The sequence below is a fragment of the Juglans regia genome, chromosome 12, assembly GCF_001411555.2.
Source record: "Juglans regia cultivar Chandler chromosome 12, Walnut 2.0, whole genome shotgun sequence".
In the NCBI taxonomy this organism is placed as follows: domain Eukaryota; kingdom Viridiplantae; phylum Streptophyta; class Magnoliopsida; order Fagales; family Juglandaceae; genus Juglans; species Juglans regia.
The window spans coordinates 26,751,148-26,770,997 of record NC_049912.1 but is presented as its reverse complement, the minus strand read 5'-3'; the positions used below and the strand labels follow the sequence as shown (position 1 = coordinate 26,770,997).

At 36.1% G+C, this 19,850-nt stretch overlaps 4 protein-coding genes across 5 annotated transcripts; 1 reads left to right on the top strand and 3 right to left on the bottom strand.

The window, feature by feature from the left end:
* The first annotated feature begins 2,309 nt into the window (after positions 1-2,309).
* Positions 2,310-6,434, top strand: LOC109007885 (IAA-amino acid hydrolase ILR1-like 4). The gene is made up of 5 exons (XM_018987755.2): positions 2,310-2,769; positions 3,197-3,322; positions 4,004-4,318; positions 5,525-5,653; positions 5,865-6,434. The coding sequence occupies exons 1-5, from the start codon at positions 2,410-2,412 to the stop codon at positions 6,273-6,275; spliced, it is 1,341 nt and encodes a 446-aa protein (XP_018843300.1). The 5' UTR covers positions 2,310-2,409; the 3' UTR covers positions 6,276-6,434.
* A 361-nt stretch (positions 6,435-6,795) lies between these two features.
* On the bottom strand, positions 6,796-11,883 carry LOC109007886 (glycosyltransferase BC10). 2 transcript variants are annotated; one of them, XM_018987758.2, is made up of 3 exons: positions 10,521-11,883; positions 7,738-8,257; positions 6,796-7,120 (listed from the first exon to the last, which is right to left on the bottom strand). In XM_018987758.2, the coding sequence occupies exons 1-3, from the start codon at positions 11,037-11,039 to the stop codon at positions 7,080-7,082; spliced, it is 1,080 nt and encodes a 359-aa protein (XP_018843303.1). In that variant the 5' UTR covers positions 11,040-11,883; the 3' UTR covers positions 6,796-7,079. The 2 variants fall into 2 exon arrangements, with proteins under 2 accessions (XP_018843303.1, XP_018843302.1); XM_018987757.2 differs by lacking the exon at positions 6,796-7,120 and having other exon boundaries at positions 7,281-8,257; positions 10,521-11,882.
* Positions 11,884-13,276: 1,393 nt separating this feature from the next.
* LOC109007888 (40S ribosomal protein S30) lies at positions 13,277-15,269 on the bottom strand. Its single transcript, XM_018987760.2, has 3 exons — positions 15,112-15,269; positions 14,843-14,980; positions 13,277-13,551 (listed from the first exon to the last, which is right to left on the bottom strand). Exons 1-3 carry the CDS (start codon positions 15,113-15,115, stop codon positions 13,505-13,507), a joined length of 189 nt encoding a protein of 62 aa, XP_018843305.1. The 5' UTR covers positions 15,116-15,269; the 3' UTR covers positions 13,277-13,504.
* Positions 15,270-17,197: 1,928 nt separating this feature from the next.
* LOC109007887 (40S ribosomal protein S30) lies at positions 17,198-19,352 on the bottom strand. The gene is made up of 3 exons (XM_018987759.2): positions 19,156-19,352; positions 18,887-19,024; positions 17,198-17,472 (listed from the first exon to the last, which is right to left on the bottom strand). Exons 1-3 carry the CDS (start codon positions 19,157-19,159, stop codon positions 17,426-17,428), a joined length of 189 nt encoding a protein of 62 aa, XP_018843304.1. The 5' UTR covers positions 19,160-19,352; the 3' UTR covers positions 17,198-17,425.
* Between the last annotated feature and the right edge of the window lie 498 nt (positions 19,353-19,850).

Below are 19,850 nucleotides of genomic sequence, written 5' to 3'. Positions count from 1 at the left end.
TTGTGAACGAAAAGTTATTACTCTTCGTATATCTAAAAAATGTTCAAAACAAGTATATATAATGTGCCTGTTGCCAAATGATACAACAGTTGGACTTAAGTCCAATGGTTGCGTTGCTTCCTCTTCAATTGGATGGCACCAGTTTGAGTCATGAGGCGCACACTTTCAGAGTTTTATTTTTCAATTTCCCAAGCATTGCAACGCCTCGCTGTCCTTGATCCCCAAGCATTGCAGTGCTTAGGCATGCACGGCTTGGTGCTGGCCCACATGCCTCTTGGGCCTCTTCATAAATCAGCAAAATAATGAAGAGGTGTGATTCGAACCCATCCCATAGCCGTTACATAAAAAGCTACAATTCCACTAAGCCAATCAAAGGCTTATGGCTTGAGTGTAGACCCAAACTATAATAAACATTATACCTTTCTATATCTTCTCTCTTTTCAAATTAATTCACAACTTCCAAAATAACCCAAAAATATTATTAATAATAAATATTATATATATATTATTTTAAAAATATTTCCAACACTACCTCAAGTCTTTAGATCATGTTTGTTGGATTTTTCTTTTCTTTTCTTTTCTTTTTATTTTTTTTTATTTTTTGATTATCCTACCTGTTCCTGAATGTAAATGTTAATTCAAAAGTATATTTCCATGCATATAGTGACAGTTCATTTGACAAATTTTTGGAACTTGTGAATATCATAATTAATTAGCCTAGGAAGGATGGTGTGGAATATCAAACCACATGCAGGCCTCCTCTGTTTTTATATTAGGATGTGACAAAATATTAGAAAATTGAACTGAAATAATAAGGAAAATTATGGAAAATGTTCCCAAGTACCTATACCATGATGTTTAAATAAGTCAACAGATATTTGTGAGTACAATCCCAATTTTCTCATCACCATAAAACTCTTCTCTGGAACAGCATCAAACCCAAAATTTCCAAAACGGGCACTCCCATTTTGGACTATTTCAATAACAATTCGAGGGGTTCCACCACCTTCTCTTCTTATTTTGCTTAGCAACAAGGGACTTCTGTTTAGCCTCTTGCAGGATATGCCTATGATATTCTAGAGCCTGATCAAGCTTTCTATGCGAACGCAAAGTTGATATGGAAACGGATGACCAAGAACTAACAAGCTCAAAACTGGGTCAGCCGAGAGGCCTAATGGAGTGTATTAGAGTAATTTTGTACGCATGAACCTTGAATAATAGTAATGGTATGAATGAACCACAAAGGAGTAAAGATAATATGTTTTGAGTCTGTTTCTGCGTTACCAATTTAGTGAGTCAACTCGCATAAAAATGAGGCACTAACGAGCCTGGATCTGTGTCATTCATGAATGTTGATGGGAGACTGGGGCTGGAGGTGTCCTTCCCGCTTGTCATCTTATGCTAAAAACGACTTCGATATTTGGCCTCACGTACCTTCAGTTGAGAGGTGCACAAGCTCTATGGAGTCCGATAGTTCCATTATTTATCGAATGCTAGGACAAACAAGGATAGGCCAAAACCTTCCCGAATCCCCACAATGAGAAGGAGATTTGAGGTTCAGACCAAATTGCATAAAACAAAAGATTAGGTTGCCAATGAAAATTAAATTAAATTGGGTTCCTATTCGTACTATTATTCTGTGCAATATAGGGGAGGAGAAAAAGATGGAAAAGACTTGAAAAAGAGGATGCAAAGGTCAATATATTCATTAAAGACAGTACTCTATTATAAAACTTTCCACGAATTTATTAATCGTTTTGCGGTGACTCTGGTCCTTTGTCTGTACTGCATCTTTTCATCCATGTATTCCGGTAGTTTCTGTTTTATATGGTGTAAATATAAGATAATATTTTAGTGGAAATTAATGAATCTATTCTTTTTGACATTTCAAACGATAGATATTTAGATAGATGAACCCCGCTATTACAAAGATGAAGGTGCTGATCTAGATCAATCGGCTGGACGAGTCACGAGTAAATTTAAGACACTACTTTTTGTCTACTCTTCATTCGTTCATTTGAAAAGGAAGCACTTTTTACTGTTTACAAACCGGAAACTGCAGTGGCATATTATATGTGGTTGGAACTTTCTTGGCAGTTGGCACCACGACAGAGATGTAATTGGGGAACCTTGAAAACATGTGAGAATTAGAATTTAGCACATGGGGTTGGCTGTGACCGATCGTTGAAGCCACCACTTTCGAACCACATTCATGGTTGGCCGACCATGACTCCCGTCTCCAGACACTTGTACGAGTAACTCTGTATTTCCACATGTTCCTCGTTTTAAAATCGTGCTTCACTTTCGTGCTAGTTATCCTATATTGCCTCAGAAAACCATGTTACTTCATCCTAAACCTTTTTTTTTCTTTCCTGGTACTTCCAATCCCAAGCTCAGTTCAGATAACTCATGGGTTTCTTCAAATTGGTCTCCTTTATTTTCATCCTTAACTTGTTTGGTTCAACACCCACTTTCTCATATTCTTCTTCAACCTCAAATGGCCTATCAGAAATCCCCAAGAGGTTTCTCCAATATGCCAAGAATCCCGAACTGTTTGATTGGATGGTGAGAATCAGAAGGAAAATACATGAAAACCCAGAATTGGGTTTTGAAGAAGTTGAGACCAGTAAGCTTATCAGAACGGAATTGGATAAGATGGGTATTCCCTATAAGTATCCAGTTGCAGTGACTGGTGTTATCGGCTTCATTGGGACTGGTCGAGGCCCTTTTGTGGGCATAAGGGCTGATATGGATGCTCTTTCTATGCAGGTTCGATTAGATTTTGAGAATTTATTCAAAACAACCAAGTTGTATCATTATAGTCTAATTGTTGTATGATTGAGTTATTTTGTTGTTTGTTTGAATACGCAGAGTGGGGATTTGGCAACTAAGGCTTTGTTTATGATACTCGAAAAGAGTTTATTTTAGTGAACTGTGTGTTGAAGAAGACAATTTGATTTGATTTTCATAATTACAAGTGATTTGATATTATTTTGATTTGATTTTTATAACATTTACCTTATCTTATCTCAATATAAATTTTCTATAAATAAGGATGAATGTCTTGTATTCAATAACAATTGAAAAAGTAAAAATATAGCCCTCAAAAATATCTTTTCCTGTTTCTCCTTTCTCATCTTCTTTTATATTATATTTTATTTTCTATCACTGTGTTGACGGGCTCCTGAATTTATAGGAAATGTTGGAGTGGGAGCACAAGAGTAGAATTCCTGGGAAGATGCATGCTTGTGGGCATGATGCCCACGTTGCAATGCTTCTTGGAGCTGCAAAGATCCTTCAAGAGCATCGTGAAGAGTTAAAGGTCTGTTGAACCGAATTTGCTTCTTAATTTCGTAATCTATCAAGATAAAATGGCTATGTTATGTTGTTATTCACACGACTGATTCAACTACTCTGCTTACCTAAAGCTAACAAAATAAGCAAGGCTACTGGACGCTTCTTCACTGTTTCACTTGGGTATTTCAGAATACTATCTGGATGTTGCTTATTTGTTTTCGAGGCATATCATTCTTTTTCCAATATGTAGAAAGCCTATGACCAATTGTTAAGGGATCGGGAGGGTCCATTATTGCTGCAAAAAGTCAGTTTGCTCCTCTGATATCCCTTTCAGAAAGGGGCTCAAAAGTGCTGATAGCAATTGTTAGGCGTTAGAAACTATCCGTATCTTTGAAACTATTTTTGGGTCGGGTAATCAGGTAACCAGTCAACTGGGAAACTCCACTTTCGGATCAGACCAGAAATGGTTGTTTTCGGATCCGGGTCGGAGAACAGTCCTAATTAGAAAAGAGGATATGATTATGCATTGCATAGTAAGGTATAGTTTGTTACATGCGAATGAATGCTCATTTGAAATCTTTCTTCTTTCTTCTTACTTTTTTATGGGTCCAATTCTGCTCTGATGGAAGTTTTGTCGCCTCATTAGAGATTAAGAGACAAATAAATAGTCACTTATCGTTCAGATATTATGCAAACTTTTTTCCAGGGAACGGTTGTACTTTTTTTTCAACCAGCCGAGGAAGGTGGAGGAGGGGCTATGGAAATAATAGATGCTGGAGAGTTAGAGAATGTAAATGCTATCTTTGGCTTGCATGTAGCACCTAACTTGCCGGTAGGTGAAGTTCACTCTAGAGCTGGTCCCATTGGGGCTGGGAGCGGCTTCTTTGAGGCTGTAATAAGTGGAAAAGGTGGTCATGCTGCCATTCCTCAGCACTCTGTGGACCCAATATTGGCAGCTTCTAATGTGATTGTTAGCTTACAACATCTTGTTTCACGTGAAGCTGATCCGCTTGACCCACGGGTACGTCTAAGAGCATTACGTCTTAAGAGCATTTATAAATCATTTTCCATTTAGTCCCAACTTTTATGATTTATTTACGAGCATTTTGAAATTAAAAAAAAAAATAGAAAAAGGGATACTGAACAGTAACGATCCTATATTGGCCACCTAACGGCATTTGTGCCTCGTGTTCAAGTGGCTGCAACATGCTAACATGTCTATCTAATATGATGTGGCATGACATGATTAGTTGGCAACAGGTGTGATTGCTGAGAAACCAACCACAAAATCATCTTGTTTGCCATATATGATAGTTGCACCGGAAATAGCCAATAGGCATGCTAGAGTAAAAGAATACTAACCACATAGCTTGCATATGAAGTTATTGTTCTTATTGCACCGGAAATAGTGCCCAATAGGCAAGTTGTTGCTGAAACTGAAAGTGATGAAATTAAGGATTTGTTATGAACTCACTAGGTAGAACTCACCCTTGAAAATTAACTTTCAAGAGAAGGGTGTCTGGGGGCTTATAAACCATCAACCAATCTGATCGTAACAATCAACACGCTCCGCAGCCGACGTCCATGGCGGTCTCGGCGCTCACACAGGCTGGATGTACACTAGGTCTTTTTCCTAGTTCCGAGCAAACACTGCCATGCTGGCATCACCTCCCGTGCAGCACGATTGCAACCGTCGCAACATGGTCTTAAATGTGAGGTGGCCCTGATACCATTTGTTATGAACCCACTAGGTAGAACTCACCTTTGAAAACTAATTTACAAGGGAAGGATGCCTAGGAGCTTATAAACTATCAACCAATCTGATACTTAGTCGATATGGGATCGTAATAGGATCAATGACTAAATTTAATTGATTTATTTCCTTGAAAAATGATAGAATGATACTGGTAGGGGCATTAGCTGATGCAGTGATTTCCAGGCTGTCAAGCTCTAGTTATTTCATGCAACTTAAAGACTAGAACCCTATTTAGATATTAAGCTTCAGGGGACTAGGTAAGGGATTTTTGTAAAACATGACTTTAATGTATCTTTAAATGAAAAACTTCCTCTTCTGATCTTCTTAATTCCCTGTGTGGTTCATGATATGTAACTAATTTGTTCCCTCTTAAATAATCCATGGCATTAGCTTCTTCTGTAGCCACGTTTTCATGCATGTAAATCTGTAGACACTTCGATAATTATGTAAATCTGCTCAATGCCTTTGCAGGTAGTTACTGTTGCAAAATTCCAAGGAGGTGATGCATTCAATGTTATCCCGGATTCTGTAATAATCGGCGGCACCTTTCGAGCATTTTCAAAGAGAAGTTTTATGCAACTCCAGCAGCGGATTGTGGAGGTACAGCAGTTAAATGATGCATCGTGTGGCAAAATCTAATGTCACATTGTTTGGGATTGATGATGAGATATTCAGTGCTAATTAAGAAGTTGCAAAGAAACAACAGTTCTTGATGAATAGATCTCTAACTGGATTCCTTTCCTTTCATGCTTACTTCCCTTTGAATGCCCCCCTGTTTTCTCCTTAACAAGCTGATTTGCTTCTTGAACAGGTTATCACAGGGCAGGCTGCCGTGCAGAGGTGTAATGCAACTGTGAATTTTTTCACACAGGCAAAAATCTTCTACCCTCCAACCATAAACCATCAAGGTTTGCATGACTACTTCTTAAATGTGGCTGGGGATATGCTTGGCAGCCACAAAGTGAAGGACTTAAAACCACTGATGGGATCGGAGGATTTTTCATTTTACCAAGAGGTAATACCTGGATACTTCTTTTTGCTTGGAATGGAGAATGAGACACGTGGACGTCTAGAATCATTGCATTCACCATACTTCCAAGTTAATGAAGATGCATTTCCTTATGGTGCTGCTCTTCATGCATCACTGGCTGCTAGGTATCTGCTTGAATTCCAACCGGAGGTTTCTTTTTCCGAAGTAAAAAAACATCATGACGAGTTGTAAATGTTTCTCGACTAATGTTCTACCTGTTCAGATTCCTCACTGGCCTTTGGCACGACAAAATTGTCGTCAGGCATTGGGTTTAGATTTTTAATTGATTCAGTTGTAAATGAATTCCAAGTTTTAAGTTCAAATCATCTATGCAATATACTCTAGGCTCATTAATGTCAGCACTGTATTTCAGATGTCAGCAATTTGTCAGCTTATCCATAGAGTTGAAAAAAATAATGTATCGATATTCTTACATCTTGTGGTTCAAAACTTTGATTACACCCATTTTCTTTCAGAACTTTGACTAAATCAACTAAAAATATTGTTGTCGTCTCTACATCACAAACTATATATTTTTTTATCTTATCAAATATATGATATATAAATGATAAATAAAAGAATTTGATGAATAAAATAAATAAAATAAATAAAAATGTAATGTTTGATGTGTAGGACGATAAGTAGAAAAGTTATGGATGTATTTGATAAGATGAAAGTGATATATATGTAAAATCTAGATCACATTCCACCGGCTGCCCTGTATCTGTAATGTTTATTGCTTAACGGGTGAAGAAATATACCACAAACAAAGGTTGTTAGCTAATCAGATAGAAACGTGCACATAAGCATCATCAATTCTGTCACCTCATGGAAAACGTTTTAGATTCAAACCGGCTGTAATTCCCATGGCTAGAAAGGTCGACGACTCATTCAAGACAGTTGCATATTGTAAGGAATAACATAGATTAATTGATGGAAGTAGGGATCGGAGGAGGTAACTGCTACACACGTGAAGCTCACCCTCATCTCCATAAATTACTTCCCTCCATGATAAGTAAAAAGGACGCCATGTAAATCTGTAAATAACATCCAGAAATGGGGATTTTTTTTATTGGAATTCCATATCAGAACACTCTGAACCTACTATCGTTCATCAAATCACATCAACGATTGCAAAAGCACAAATAATTTAGTCCAGTTAATGCGTCAAATACTCCTAGAACTAGAGGTACCAAATACAAGACAGTTTCATAATATTATTGCAAAGACGAAAAACATCCCACCAGAAAGGAGGTTGCAAGATTAACTTAAAAACGCCAGAGTCGCTCGGGCGTGCGCGCGCACACATATGGTCAACTGACAACTCAATAAAATGTAGGATTTCTTATGCCTGAACTCGTCTAAGATAATAATAGTACGTCTAATTTTTCTATACATCTAAATGGTGAAATGTTGATGTTTCAAAATCCTGTGAGGGAGCGAAATGAGATAAATCACCATTTGACCAAGTGTATTTTACTCATAAGTCATAGCTGACCTACACGCCCGAACTAACATTTATCCAAACATGCATCTCAGAAGCCTAGAACTTTGGATGATAATCCCAATAGAGGATCCAAAGCATTTGGAGAAAACTTTCTAGCAAAAAGGAAACAAAGTGAAGATGGTTGGTTATTGTAAATGCATGTCTTACTTTCAAAAATCTTCTTGAAAAATTCTTCGTTGATATCAGCTTTCCCAAATGTAGCAGGGTGAGCACCACCTCTTGACCAGTCCACATAAGTAAGGCTCCTGTTTGCCAAAAGATGTGGAGTTTCGATGCTCAGCATTGTCTGGAAGTAGTGCTCATCCACATAACATGCTGGTTGGCAGAACTCTTTGAATTTGGGGTAGTAAGTGGTGTCTTCAACTATCTTCACTGCAAGTTCCCGATTAACTTCAAACCACTGAGACCCTTTACGCCAGTCGGTGAGGTTGACCTCAGGTGTCATGTTTTGATTATAGCGCCCTCTCCCATACGGACCGAGTTCATCAATTGAACCCACAAAGCTGTACCTGGATCTTGATATGTAGTGATAAATAATGCTGAAGTTGTGGAGAGGAATGCAAGTCTCAGAGAGGAGGACAAACCATTCATTTGATATATCAAGCAATGCATTAGCTAGGAGTCTCCTCTCAGCATCACACATGCTCATTCTTCCCCACTCTGCCACCTGCTCAGGAACAACACCATGTAAAATTATGTATAAGCTCTGATAGTTGACAATTACTTAAAAAGATAATCATCGATTGTTGGAGATTTCCCCAGTGATATTTGGTGGCAATAAACACATCGTTATGACCTTTCTTAACCATGATAATGCTACAGAGATAAGGTGAAAATTAAGAAAAGCAGCAGATTGGTAATGAATGGCCAAATTATACAAGTACATAGCATGGTCCACAATTTTTCTTGAGATTACCCATTATCTCCCATGACAACTGCTGGAACCACAACACATTATCATCAGATACAACTCAATTCAAGATTGGATCGACAAAACCTGCTGTGCCATTTTATCCCATCAAACAAAAACCATTGTTGGAAGACACTGACTCAAAGTGTAGTCCCTGCCTTATGCTCAAATTATATGCTTAAATTAAGTTCTAGTGATTATTGCAAATAATTTCCCACTCCAAGTGTTAGTGCCGCAGCATATCATTGTCAAATGCAACTTGATGATGTCCAGTCATAATTGGGGGTTAAATTGACAAAATCTTGACATCTTACTCCAGGACTAAAAACCATGGTTGGAATACATTCACAAAAAAGAGTTGAACCTGACTTATGCTCAAATTATACACATATTAATTCACTGGTGATTATTGATTTACCCAAGGAAGGATAAATAGTTGATGATTGAATAATTTATAATTGGGGGTAGGGGAGGAGCAGGGGGAGGGAATCAATCAATAATGACAGGCAGAATGAATGGTCCACAAATACACACACACACAACCACAGGCATTAGCAGGTCACAGGTTGGCTCACATCTAACTGGAAGAACTTGTCAAAAGTTCAGAGCACATACTTGTAAAGCTAAATGTGAGAATGAAAAAAACTACTGTAATTTTTTTCCTGGTGAGGGTCTTTCCTTGGGGGTGGGGAGCAATGTGATACCCCATAGGATAAGGATAGATAAGGATATGGGTAGGTGGTGTATGGGATCCCACATTGCTTCGAAATGAGAAGCTCTTGCTCTTTATAATGTTACCAATAGAGTTCTAATTGTATCATTGACTAGTCCTTTTGGAGTATAGGTCATGTGGCTTGGGCCTTCCATTGGGACGTTACAAATGGTATCAGAGTCTATCCCAACCAAAAATATGGGACTTGAGCCCTGCCACCTACAACAAACTGGCCCTACAACGACGTCGAAGTCCCACATTTCTAGTTGGGATAGGCTCTGATACAATTTGTAACGCCCTAATGGAAGACCCAAACCATATGGCCTATACTCCCCTAGTTAATGATACAATTAGAGCCCCATTGGAACATTATAAAGAGCAAAAACTTATCCTTCTCAAGCAATGTGGGATCTCATACACCACCTACCATTATCCTTATCTATCCTTATCATAGGGTATCACAAACAGGGTTCAGCGATATTCTCATAGTTATAAGTTTGTTATTGCTTAGTCCATGAAGCAAATGGTAACATCTCAGTAGAAATAGCAGCAAGTTTTTACACCCTTTCCATTATTTGGCTCAAAAGACAATGATGAAACACACTTCACAATTCGGAAATCATTTTGTACTAAACCTAGGCACACCGCAGGCAATGTATAGAATATTCTAACCTATCCTTTTTCTATCTTATGGCTCCATTGCTCTTTCTCCACAGTGTTTTTCCATATAAAGAAGTCAAAAGCTCGGATGTAAACCAATATGGTTTTATGGTACCTCCTCCTTAATTAATTAAGTTAGGATCCAAAGAATCCTTGTCCCAAACATTTGGGCAGGTAAAGTGCGAAGGCCCATTTCCCACTCTACTGCTTGAGCCAGCCAAATGAATCCTCTTTCAACATTCAACTACTAATAGGCCAGAATTTTTCTAACTAAATTGCATCAATCGATTCCACTAACCTTTCAACTTTAAACATGTCACTCCTCACCACTGCAGTTAATGGCCTTCAACATAAATACTGAAACTTCTCAAATTAAATCTATAAGGTCTTATAACCTGTCAGTGCTATCTTTTTTCTTTAAAAAGGAAGATACCTATCAGTGACCCTTAAAATGACCAACCAAAAAATTATTTTACCGATGACTAAATTAGAAAGACCAGCATCTAGAATTTTAAAAGGACATTAATAACATAATTATCAACATATCCATAAGGAAATTCCTAGCATTCATTCAGGAAAAAGGCCATTACAATCAATTACACCCTCATGCCACCAAATACACGTTAAAAAGTGAATGGTTGCTGATACCTGACTTGGGATTTGTCTCCTGTAAAAAACGGATGAAGTTGTAAAATTGGCATTGTAAGATGGCAGTGAATGAGCATAGATTGAGTAAAGCCCCTCGTTCCCCTTAAAGAACCGCTCCCAAAGGGGTGACATTGGCAATGGTCCCTTTGTCAAGAACATGAACGCAATCTTGGGAACTCTCTTGAATGGATAAGTCTTTATCCGAGGAACAGATGAAGCCAGCCACAACAGATGCGTGTCATTCATGGTGTGCAACAGATTTGATGGAGGTCTAATCCAACTCTCTACAGTAGTTTGCTCATCCAAGCAAGGCCTAAGAGTGGACTCTGCAACGGGAGCAACAATCTGAACTTTGAAATACCGAGTCATGTACATGCTAACAATTGAAATGCCAAGTCCCAGCACGAAAAATATCAAGAAAAATTGAAGGACTCTCAAAGGGAAAGCCCTAGACTGATTTGTTCTCACTGTAGTGGAGGGGTCCTTGCCTTCCTCCAATGCCATCCACCTTGATTGCATCTTTACCTCGATTTTCAATCAAATCCAGCTTCTGGGTGTGATGTTTTCGAGAACATCGAATCCAATATCACCCATTTCAAATGAAAATTTCCCCCATTGGCAGAACCATAAGCCCCGGAATGCATCTCATAATGGCAATGATAAAGCGACTTCGGTTTGGGTATTTGATTTTCTCCAAGAATAGAGACACGTAAATGGTATCTAGATGTCGGACACCGGGACCGAGATCAACCGAGGAGAACAGTATTCACCGAGAGAGAGAGAGAGCTTCCCCCCAAGGAGAACAGTAAAGCCTCAACCAAACCAAAATTTCCGATTCCAATTCTCTGGGCACTTATGGAAACAACACGTAACACAACGAAGAAAGAGAAAAATGTTGCAAAGTCATTACCATTTGGGATGCTTATGGTATGGGCTAGATATAAGGTTGGAGTTGCTACCAAAGAGGTTTGAGAAATAAAAGTGAGGGATAAAAGTCCACTGTTCGCACGCTGTCTTTGCGCCAACTTTCATTGAACGTGGAATTAGCGTGAGGTGATTAGAAAGGTTAAGGCAGTTTGATATATCGCTATCTCTGTTTTTTACGTTGAGGGGTGTGTTGTCGAAACTGAAGGATCATCGCCCTCGAGGAGAAGAAAGAGAGAGAACGCGTGAGAAGTAAGTAGAGTAGGGTGGAGGCGTTATATAAAACCTAGGATTTTTGCAATTCACTGATCTTGTCGGGTCTTGGAGTTCGGAGAGGATTTACAGGGTCAGATGTTGCACTTCGGGGCCATTTTAGCTGGGTAGTTAACGTCTTCTACCCAGAACTTTCTGGATCACGGTTCGTAGTATCATTTTGATACACAACATTCAACTTGTAACAATTCTTTTGGATAAAACATACTATGCCGTTCATACCGCCACAGGGTATCGCTGAATAAAAATAGATTAAGGAAGTAATTTTAAGTGCATTAATATATTTTTTTATTTTTTTTTAAATATTTAAATATATTTAAAAAAATGAAAAAATAATAATAACTGGCGGTGCTAGTACTCATTATGGTCGACTTTTTCACAATTATTAATGGGTTACGTGTTTTTGGGTCCTTTTCAAAGCTTTTGGACAGTTCTTTCAATCTCTATTAACTATAAAGAATTATATTTAATAATAAAATTAAAATTTTTTAACTAATGAGTGATGATAAGTATAGAAATGAAGAAACAGTTCAAATTAAAAATAATAATCTCATTGATAACAACGTGGGCGCGAGAAATGGTGGAATAAATAATTCCGAAAATAGAGAGGTTATGTTTGAGATTTTTTTTCTCGTGATATTTGATTGATTGAGGCATCGTCTCTCTTTTCTCTTTTCTTTTTTTTTTTTTTTTTTTTCAATATTAGTTGTACTTGTAGTAGGCTATGCATCATTTTAATTGACCTACTTGGATCCAGACTTTTTTATGAGTAGTTTTTCGCTTGGTTTGAAATGGTGAGTTCAGTGGAGTCGGAGATGAAATTGAAAATTAAATAAGATTTTGGACTCGTTTGTTTTCAGAGATGAGATGAGATGAGTTGAAAATAAAGTTAAAAAGTTGAATAAAATATTGTTAGAATATATTTTTTAATATTATTGTTATTTTGAGATTTGAAAAAGTTGAATTGTTTATTTTATTTTATGTAAGAATTTGAAAAAATTGTAATGATGAAGTGAGATGAGATAAGATGAGATGTTTTTAAAAAATAAACAAAGCCATTATAATTTTATTTTTTAAAATTATTTTTATTTAAAATTTTAAAAAAATAAATTATTTATTATATTTTATTTAAAATTTTAAAAAAATTATAATAATTAGATAAGATGAGTTAAAATGAATTCATTATCAAAACCGCCTGAATAGTTTACTATTATTATATTAGTTGTAGTTTACTATTATTATTAGAGTAGAAAATAGAAATGATATTTGCGGCGAGCTACTCCATTTAAAAATAATAACAAATTTAAGATTTATGTTAAAAAAATTAATAATAAATCTTACTTTTTAAAAAAATAAAAAAAGTTAACGCAAAATTTGCAAGCATTGCTCTTACTAGATTTGTAAAGCCCTCAAGTCCACTTGTTGCACAATCCCAAGGCAAAATCACCAGAATTGCTGAACTAGTGAAGTACCACAAGACTAATATCTTTAGCACAAGTTTTATCAGATCAAATAGAGCGCATCCCAGCCGACGGAAGTTGAAAATTGGTAAACAAAAGGAAGCCAACATAATCTATGCTCATAGAAATCTCAAAATGGGCACAGCCCATGCATTTGCAAATTTTAACCCCCTGAGAAGTGTCTTGAACAAAACAAATTCAGGTTTTAAGTATAAACAAATAAACTGAATTGTAGTTAAGCTATAAATAAAATATAAAACTACGAAACTAGTGCTTCGTGATCAACCACTGCCTCTCCATAACCAAACTCCTCAAAGAGCAAGCTGCTCACTTCTCTGAAGAATTGGGTCCACGCTTCTTCCCAAATCCAACTACTGTAAGATAAACCAACCAGTAGCACACTCGTCAGTTGCTTCCGTTGACAGGTAAACATGACTCATAGAAAACAGACAATCAATTGTTATAAATATCACATAAAAAAAATTACACACACGCGCACACATGCTTTTTTGGGTTTGCTGGGTAAAAACAGCTAGGAATGGAATTTTGAACCCATACCCTCACCCTCCATCCCTTACTTATGAAGAAAGAGATGCCATCCTATCTAAGACCCCATTGACACATCTTACAAGACCCTTGGCTATCCATAATTCACAAACATCCACTTCCTAAGAAACATATGTTGACCCTCTCAAAAGTCAAAACCCACATGCTGTCAGCATGGGTCTAGAATACTAGGCCTGGGAAAATCAGTAACGGGACTTGTTAGATACGGGTGATACGGGTAAGTAATTCAATAAAATTAAGACCATGATTATAATTTTGTAAAAAGAGATAGTCAATATGCAAATGGTCACACACATATATTAATAAGCGCAAAGACACAACTCAGGTACACAGAAAGCATACAAAAGAAACATCTAGAAAAGAAGAAAAAGATACGAGGTCACACATGAATTCTTATTCTATTACGTTTCTGTTCTTCCTAGTGTAAGGCATCGAACACCGGTGTTTACCAAGAGCTTTGTAATGTGGCAAATTTTGGAACATGTATTTCTATTAAAAGCATAGATCAGGCAAGATCCTTGACATGGGTCGTCATGGGTTTTGCCCCTGCATACCCAGAAGCTGAATCATAAAGAAAGTGGATTCTATGACCAGAGGTGCCTGCTATAGATGCATCGGCCAATGTTACCATTACTAATGAAACTAAGCTCAATATGAAATTTGATGCCCACCGGACACCAAGCCAAAAATGAGCTGTTTTAATTCATGCCTAGCATTCTTCTTGCATTCTATTCTGATGCCAAAAACTCTTTTATGGAACCAATACAGGGGATACATCAATGGGTCATTTCATACCCACTGGACACCAAGCCACAGAACAATGTGATGTCAGAACAGACAATTATACGACTCTATAAGCATTAAATAAGGTCTAAATTAGGAGTTAACCATGCTTTATAAGAACAGTTACCCATCAACTAAATGTATGCGTGCATGCACACTTTATATTCTTAGAAATTGTTGTAATAAAAATAAAATAAAAAATCAATTGTATGTTTCAGTATTTCTCAATCCCAAACACTAAATAGAACTAGTAGACAAAGAGACATGTGATAAGATTAACTAAAATCATTATATCAGAGAGAGAGAGAGACTGACCGGCGGTGACGAAGCGGCGATTGTACTGCATACGCTTGTGGGCGCGGCCTCGCGGCTTCTTCTTCTTGTCCTGCTTGGCCACCTTTGGAGTCTGACCCCGCACCTTTCCGGCACGTGCCAGCGATCCGTGAACCTTACCTGCTCAATTTCACACATCCAATCAAGATACATGAAAAAATGTCTTAAATCTATAACCTAAAACAATAAATTAAAGTGAGGAAAATCTGGAGATATCACTAACGACGGAGAGATAATGAGCCTCGGATTACCCATGAATTAGTTTTAGAGCTTCTTGCTGTGATGGAACCGCCGGCGAACACTTGTCGAGCGAGAGAGATTAGACCTTAGTGTTTTGGTAGCAACTTTTGGGCTAGGGTTTTTTGGGTATATAAGACGGCTGTCCGTCGAGATCAACGGCTGATATTAGTATACTGGCTTGGTGAGTAGATGTTTGACCTATACGCTTCGTTTTCCGTCCTACTCCCGAAAAATCTAACCGCCACAAACAATCAAAATTAATAAAAATACAAACATTTTAATCATATTAATTTTAATATGTTAAATTAAAGTATATTTTTTCTCATTAATTATTATTCACTATCTCACATCTCATCCTCTATAAAAAAATACCTCATATTTTATAAAAAAAAATTTTAAATATAAAAGTGAATAATAACTGATGTATAACAAAATCATAAATTAATAAACATATTTCATGTTTTCATTAATTTTTAATAAAAAATACTTGAACTATAAGAAAATATATATAAAAACAAATTTATAAACATAATTGAGAGAATTGAATTATAAATTTTTCTTACGAATTAAATTTTATGATGTCAATAGTATAGACTCTATAGAGTGTGTTTTAGAATTTTTAGTCTAAATTTTAATAAAAATGATTTGTACAAATTTTAAATAAATAGACCTTATTCAACTCATTGTAAAAAAATTTACCTTATTTTAAAATAAAAAAAAATTATTAATGAGATTATTTTTTTCTGAATGACTTATATCGAATTTATCTATTTAAAATTTGTAAATAATATTATACAGTACAAACGTATATTGTCGTTAGCTGACATCCCGTTTTGTTAAGTAATTAATGATAGATGGACGGAAGTATTAATTACAAAATTTAAAAATCTCAAATATAAATGTTATGGTTGAGAAAAACAAAAGTCACTGAAAATAAGGAATTTCAAATTAACTAAACTAAAGAGAGAAATACTGTTTGGATGTTAAAATGAGTTGAGTTGAGATGATAAAATATTGTTAAAATATTATTTTTTAATATTATTATTATTTTGAGATTTGAAAAAATTGAATTGTTTATTATATTTTGTATTGGGATTTGAAAAAGTTGTAATGATGAATTAAGATGAATTGAGATGAGTTAAGGAACCAAACAAAAAACTATAAAAAAAATCATACAAAAGTAAATTTACATATTCACATAACTTAATGTAATATGTTCGGATCATGTCGAAGTTAGATTTGTGTTGTATATAAGCCAAGCCAAAATTAAATGGGTCAGATCCTGATACTTTTGTGTTGGGTTTTGTTAGATTCGCAATTTGTGATTTTAAAAAAAAAAAAAAAAGCAATTGTACATGCCGAATGTTAGGGTTATTCTCATTAAAAATCGAGTTTGATTGTAAATGAGTCAACCATAACTCGACCTATTTAATGTAATAAGTCAAACACTTCAACCTAAATCTAAGTTCACAAGCGTGTCAAAGTATTTTGTTTTCTATTTTAATTTTTGGTTCTTCTAAATTTTTGTGAGAGCCAATCGGTATTAAAAGATCAGATCAATTTGAATCTATGGCAGTATTATTCTTATTATCCATTGAGGTTCTGTCATCATGCTTGTTATAACCCTCAAGTAATCTGTCCTCATGTGTATCCATCCTTCCTCTCATTCTTTCAATGTTTATTTTTTCGGTTTTTTTAAATATAGAGTGACATATAAGTTAAAGACAGTATCTCCTTACTGGTACTTTGTTGATGCCCCTTGTGAGTATGCTTCCTATTGTGGAGGATGTAAAACGCAAAACCTCTCTTAATGAGGCTCAGCTTAGTGATAAGGAACAACAAGCCTTTGAGTTGTTGACACATGTTGGCAAGTTTTCTTGTAAGGAACTGGAATCCCTTAACATCATGAAGTCAATTGTTCCCTGTGATATCCAGTTTCATTATAGGTACATGGTTAGAGCTGAACTGGTGAAGTACCTCAAGGCTAATATAATTTAATCAGATCAAGTAGAGCGCATCGCACCCCAACCGAGATATTTTACTCATACCAGATAATCATATAAATACGAATCACCCAGGAAATGATAAGTAAACAAAAGGAAGCCAACACAATCTATGCTCATAGAAATCTCAAAATCGGCACATCCCATGCATTTTCATGTTTTAAATCTCAAGATAAGTCTTGAACAAAACAAAGTCAGATTTTAAGTTATAAACTACTAAACTGAAATGTAGTTTAGCTACAAACAAAATATAAGAGTGCCAAACTAGTGCTTCATGATCAACCACTGCCTCCATAACCAAACTCCTCATACAACAAGCTGCTTACTTCTCTGAAGAATTGGGTCCACGCTTCTTCCCAAATCCAACTACTGCAAGATAAACCAACCAATAGCACACTTGTCAGTTGGTTATGTTGACAGGTAAACATGACTCATAGAAAACAGTCGATCAATTGTTATAGATATCACATAAATATATATATATATGCTTTTTGGGTTGGCTGGGTAAAATCAGCTAGGAATGGAATTTTGAAACCGTACCCTCGCCCTCCATCCCTTATTTACGTAGAAGGAGATGTCATTCGATCTAGACCCCATTGACACATCTTACAAGACCCTTCACTATCCATAATTCACAAACATCAACCTCCTCAGAAACATACTTTTCAAGAAACGTACGTTGACCCTCTCAAAACCCACATGCTGTCAGTATGAACCTAGAGTACTAGGCCTGGGAAAAGTCCGTGACGGACTTGTTAGATACAGGTAAGTAATACAATAAAATTAAGGCCATGATTATAATTTTGTAAAAAGAGATAGTCAATACGCAACTGGTCACACATATATTCCTTTTTGAAGTAAGTAATAATTCTTATTAATTAGCATATAGACGAAACTAAGGTACACATAAAGTATACAAAACAAACACCCAGCTAAGAAGATAAAGATACAAGGTCACGCATATACTCTTATCCTACAATGTTTCTGTTCTTCCTAGTGTAAGGTGTTGAACACCGATGTTTACCAAGAGCTATGTAATGTGGCAAATTTTGGAACATGTATTTCTGTTAAATGCATAGATCAAGCAAAAATCCATGACATTGGTTGTCATGGGTTTTGCCCCTACATCCCGAGATGCTGAATCATAAAGAAAGTGGATTCTATGACCAGAGGTACCTGCTATAGATGAATCAGCCAGTGCTACCATTACTAGAGAAACTAAGCTCAAAATGAAATTTGATGCCCACCGGACACCAAGTCAAAAGTGGGCCGTTTTACTTCATGCCTAGCATTCTTCTTGCATGTTATTTTGATGCCAAAGACTCTTTTATAGAACCGATACAGGAGATACATCAATGGGTCATTTCATACCCACTGGAAACCAAGCCACAGAACATAACAGACAATTATACGACTCTATAACCTAAATAATAACATTTTACAAAACACTACGTGATATCTAAATTGGGAGTTAACTATGCTTTATAAGAACAGTTACCCATCAACTAAATGGATGAATGCGTACACACTTTATATTCTTAGAAATTGTTGCATTTAAATGAATGGGTTTAATTCAAATTCCAACCAGACATTTTTCCTTTTTTCAGAAACAGTCACGTAGAACATTTCGCAGACACTATTTTTCTTTTTCTTTTTTAATTTTTTTACTTTCCAAACAGTGAAAAAATCAATTGTAGATTTCAGTATTTCACAATCCAAAGCACTATATTAAGATTAAGAAACCTAAAATCATTATAGCAGAGAGAGAGAGAGAGAGACTGACCGGCGGTGACGAAGCGGCGATTGTACTGCATACGCTTGTGGGCGCGGCCTCGCGGCTTCTTCTTCTTGTCCTGCTTGGCCACCTTTGGAGTCTGACCCCGCACCTTTCCGGCACGTGCCAGCGATCCGTGAACCTTACCTGCTCAATTTCACACATCCAATCAAAATACATGAAAAAATGTCTTAAATCTATAACCTAAAACAAGAAATTAAAGTGAGGAAAATCTGGAGATATCACTAACGACAGAGAGATAATGAGCCTCGGATTACCCATGAATTAGTTTTAGAGCTTCTTGATGTGATGGAACCGCCGGCGAACACTTGACGAGCAAGAGAGATCAGACCTTACAGGCTAGGGTTTCGTGGGAGTGAATTACGCGGCTGGTCCATCGAGATCAACGGCTTATATTAGCTTAGTGAGTAGATGTTTGACCTCATACGCTGTCGTTCTCGTCCTACTCCCGCAAAATCTAACCGCCACAAACGCTCATAAATTAATAAAAGAAAAAAATAATATATGCAGTCGTAGATTGTCGCGCAATCCATTCAAAATAAATTAAATAAATATAAGAATTATATAAAAAATTAATTAATTTTTTAATAATTAATTATATTTTTTTTTCAAATAATTACACGACGCTTATATATTTTACGATTATATATAACATTACTTTTACACATTTCAATAGACTTATGACATGTATGATTTTTAACAAAAAATATATATATGTTTGTTATCTCTATTTTTATTCATTTTAAATTAATTAAATTAGTTTATTTATTATTTATATACCATATTTTTAATAAGAAAATAAAAATAAATGTATTGTGTGACGATAATTAATATAATTTTTCATAAAAAGCAGAAATAATTGTAGATAACCAAATCTTCAAATCCTTCCTCAAGCAAATCACTTTCTCTCACCCCTCACTAGCTCTTCCACTCTCTCTCCCCTCAAGCCATC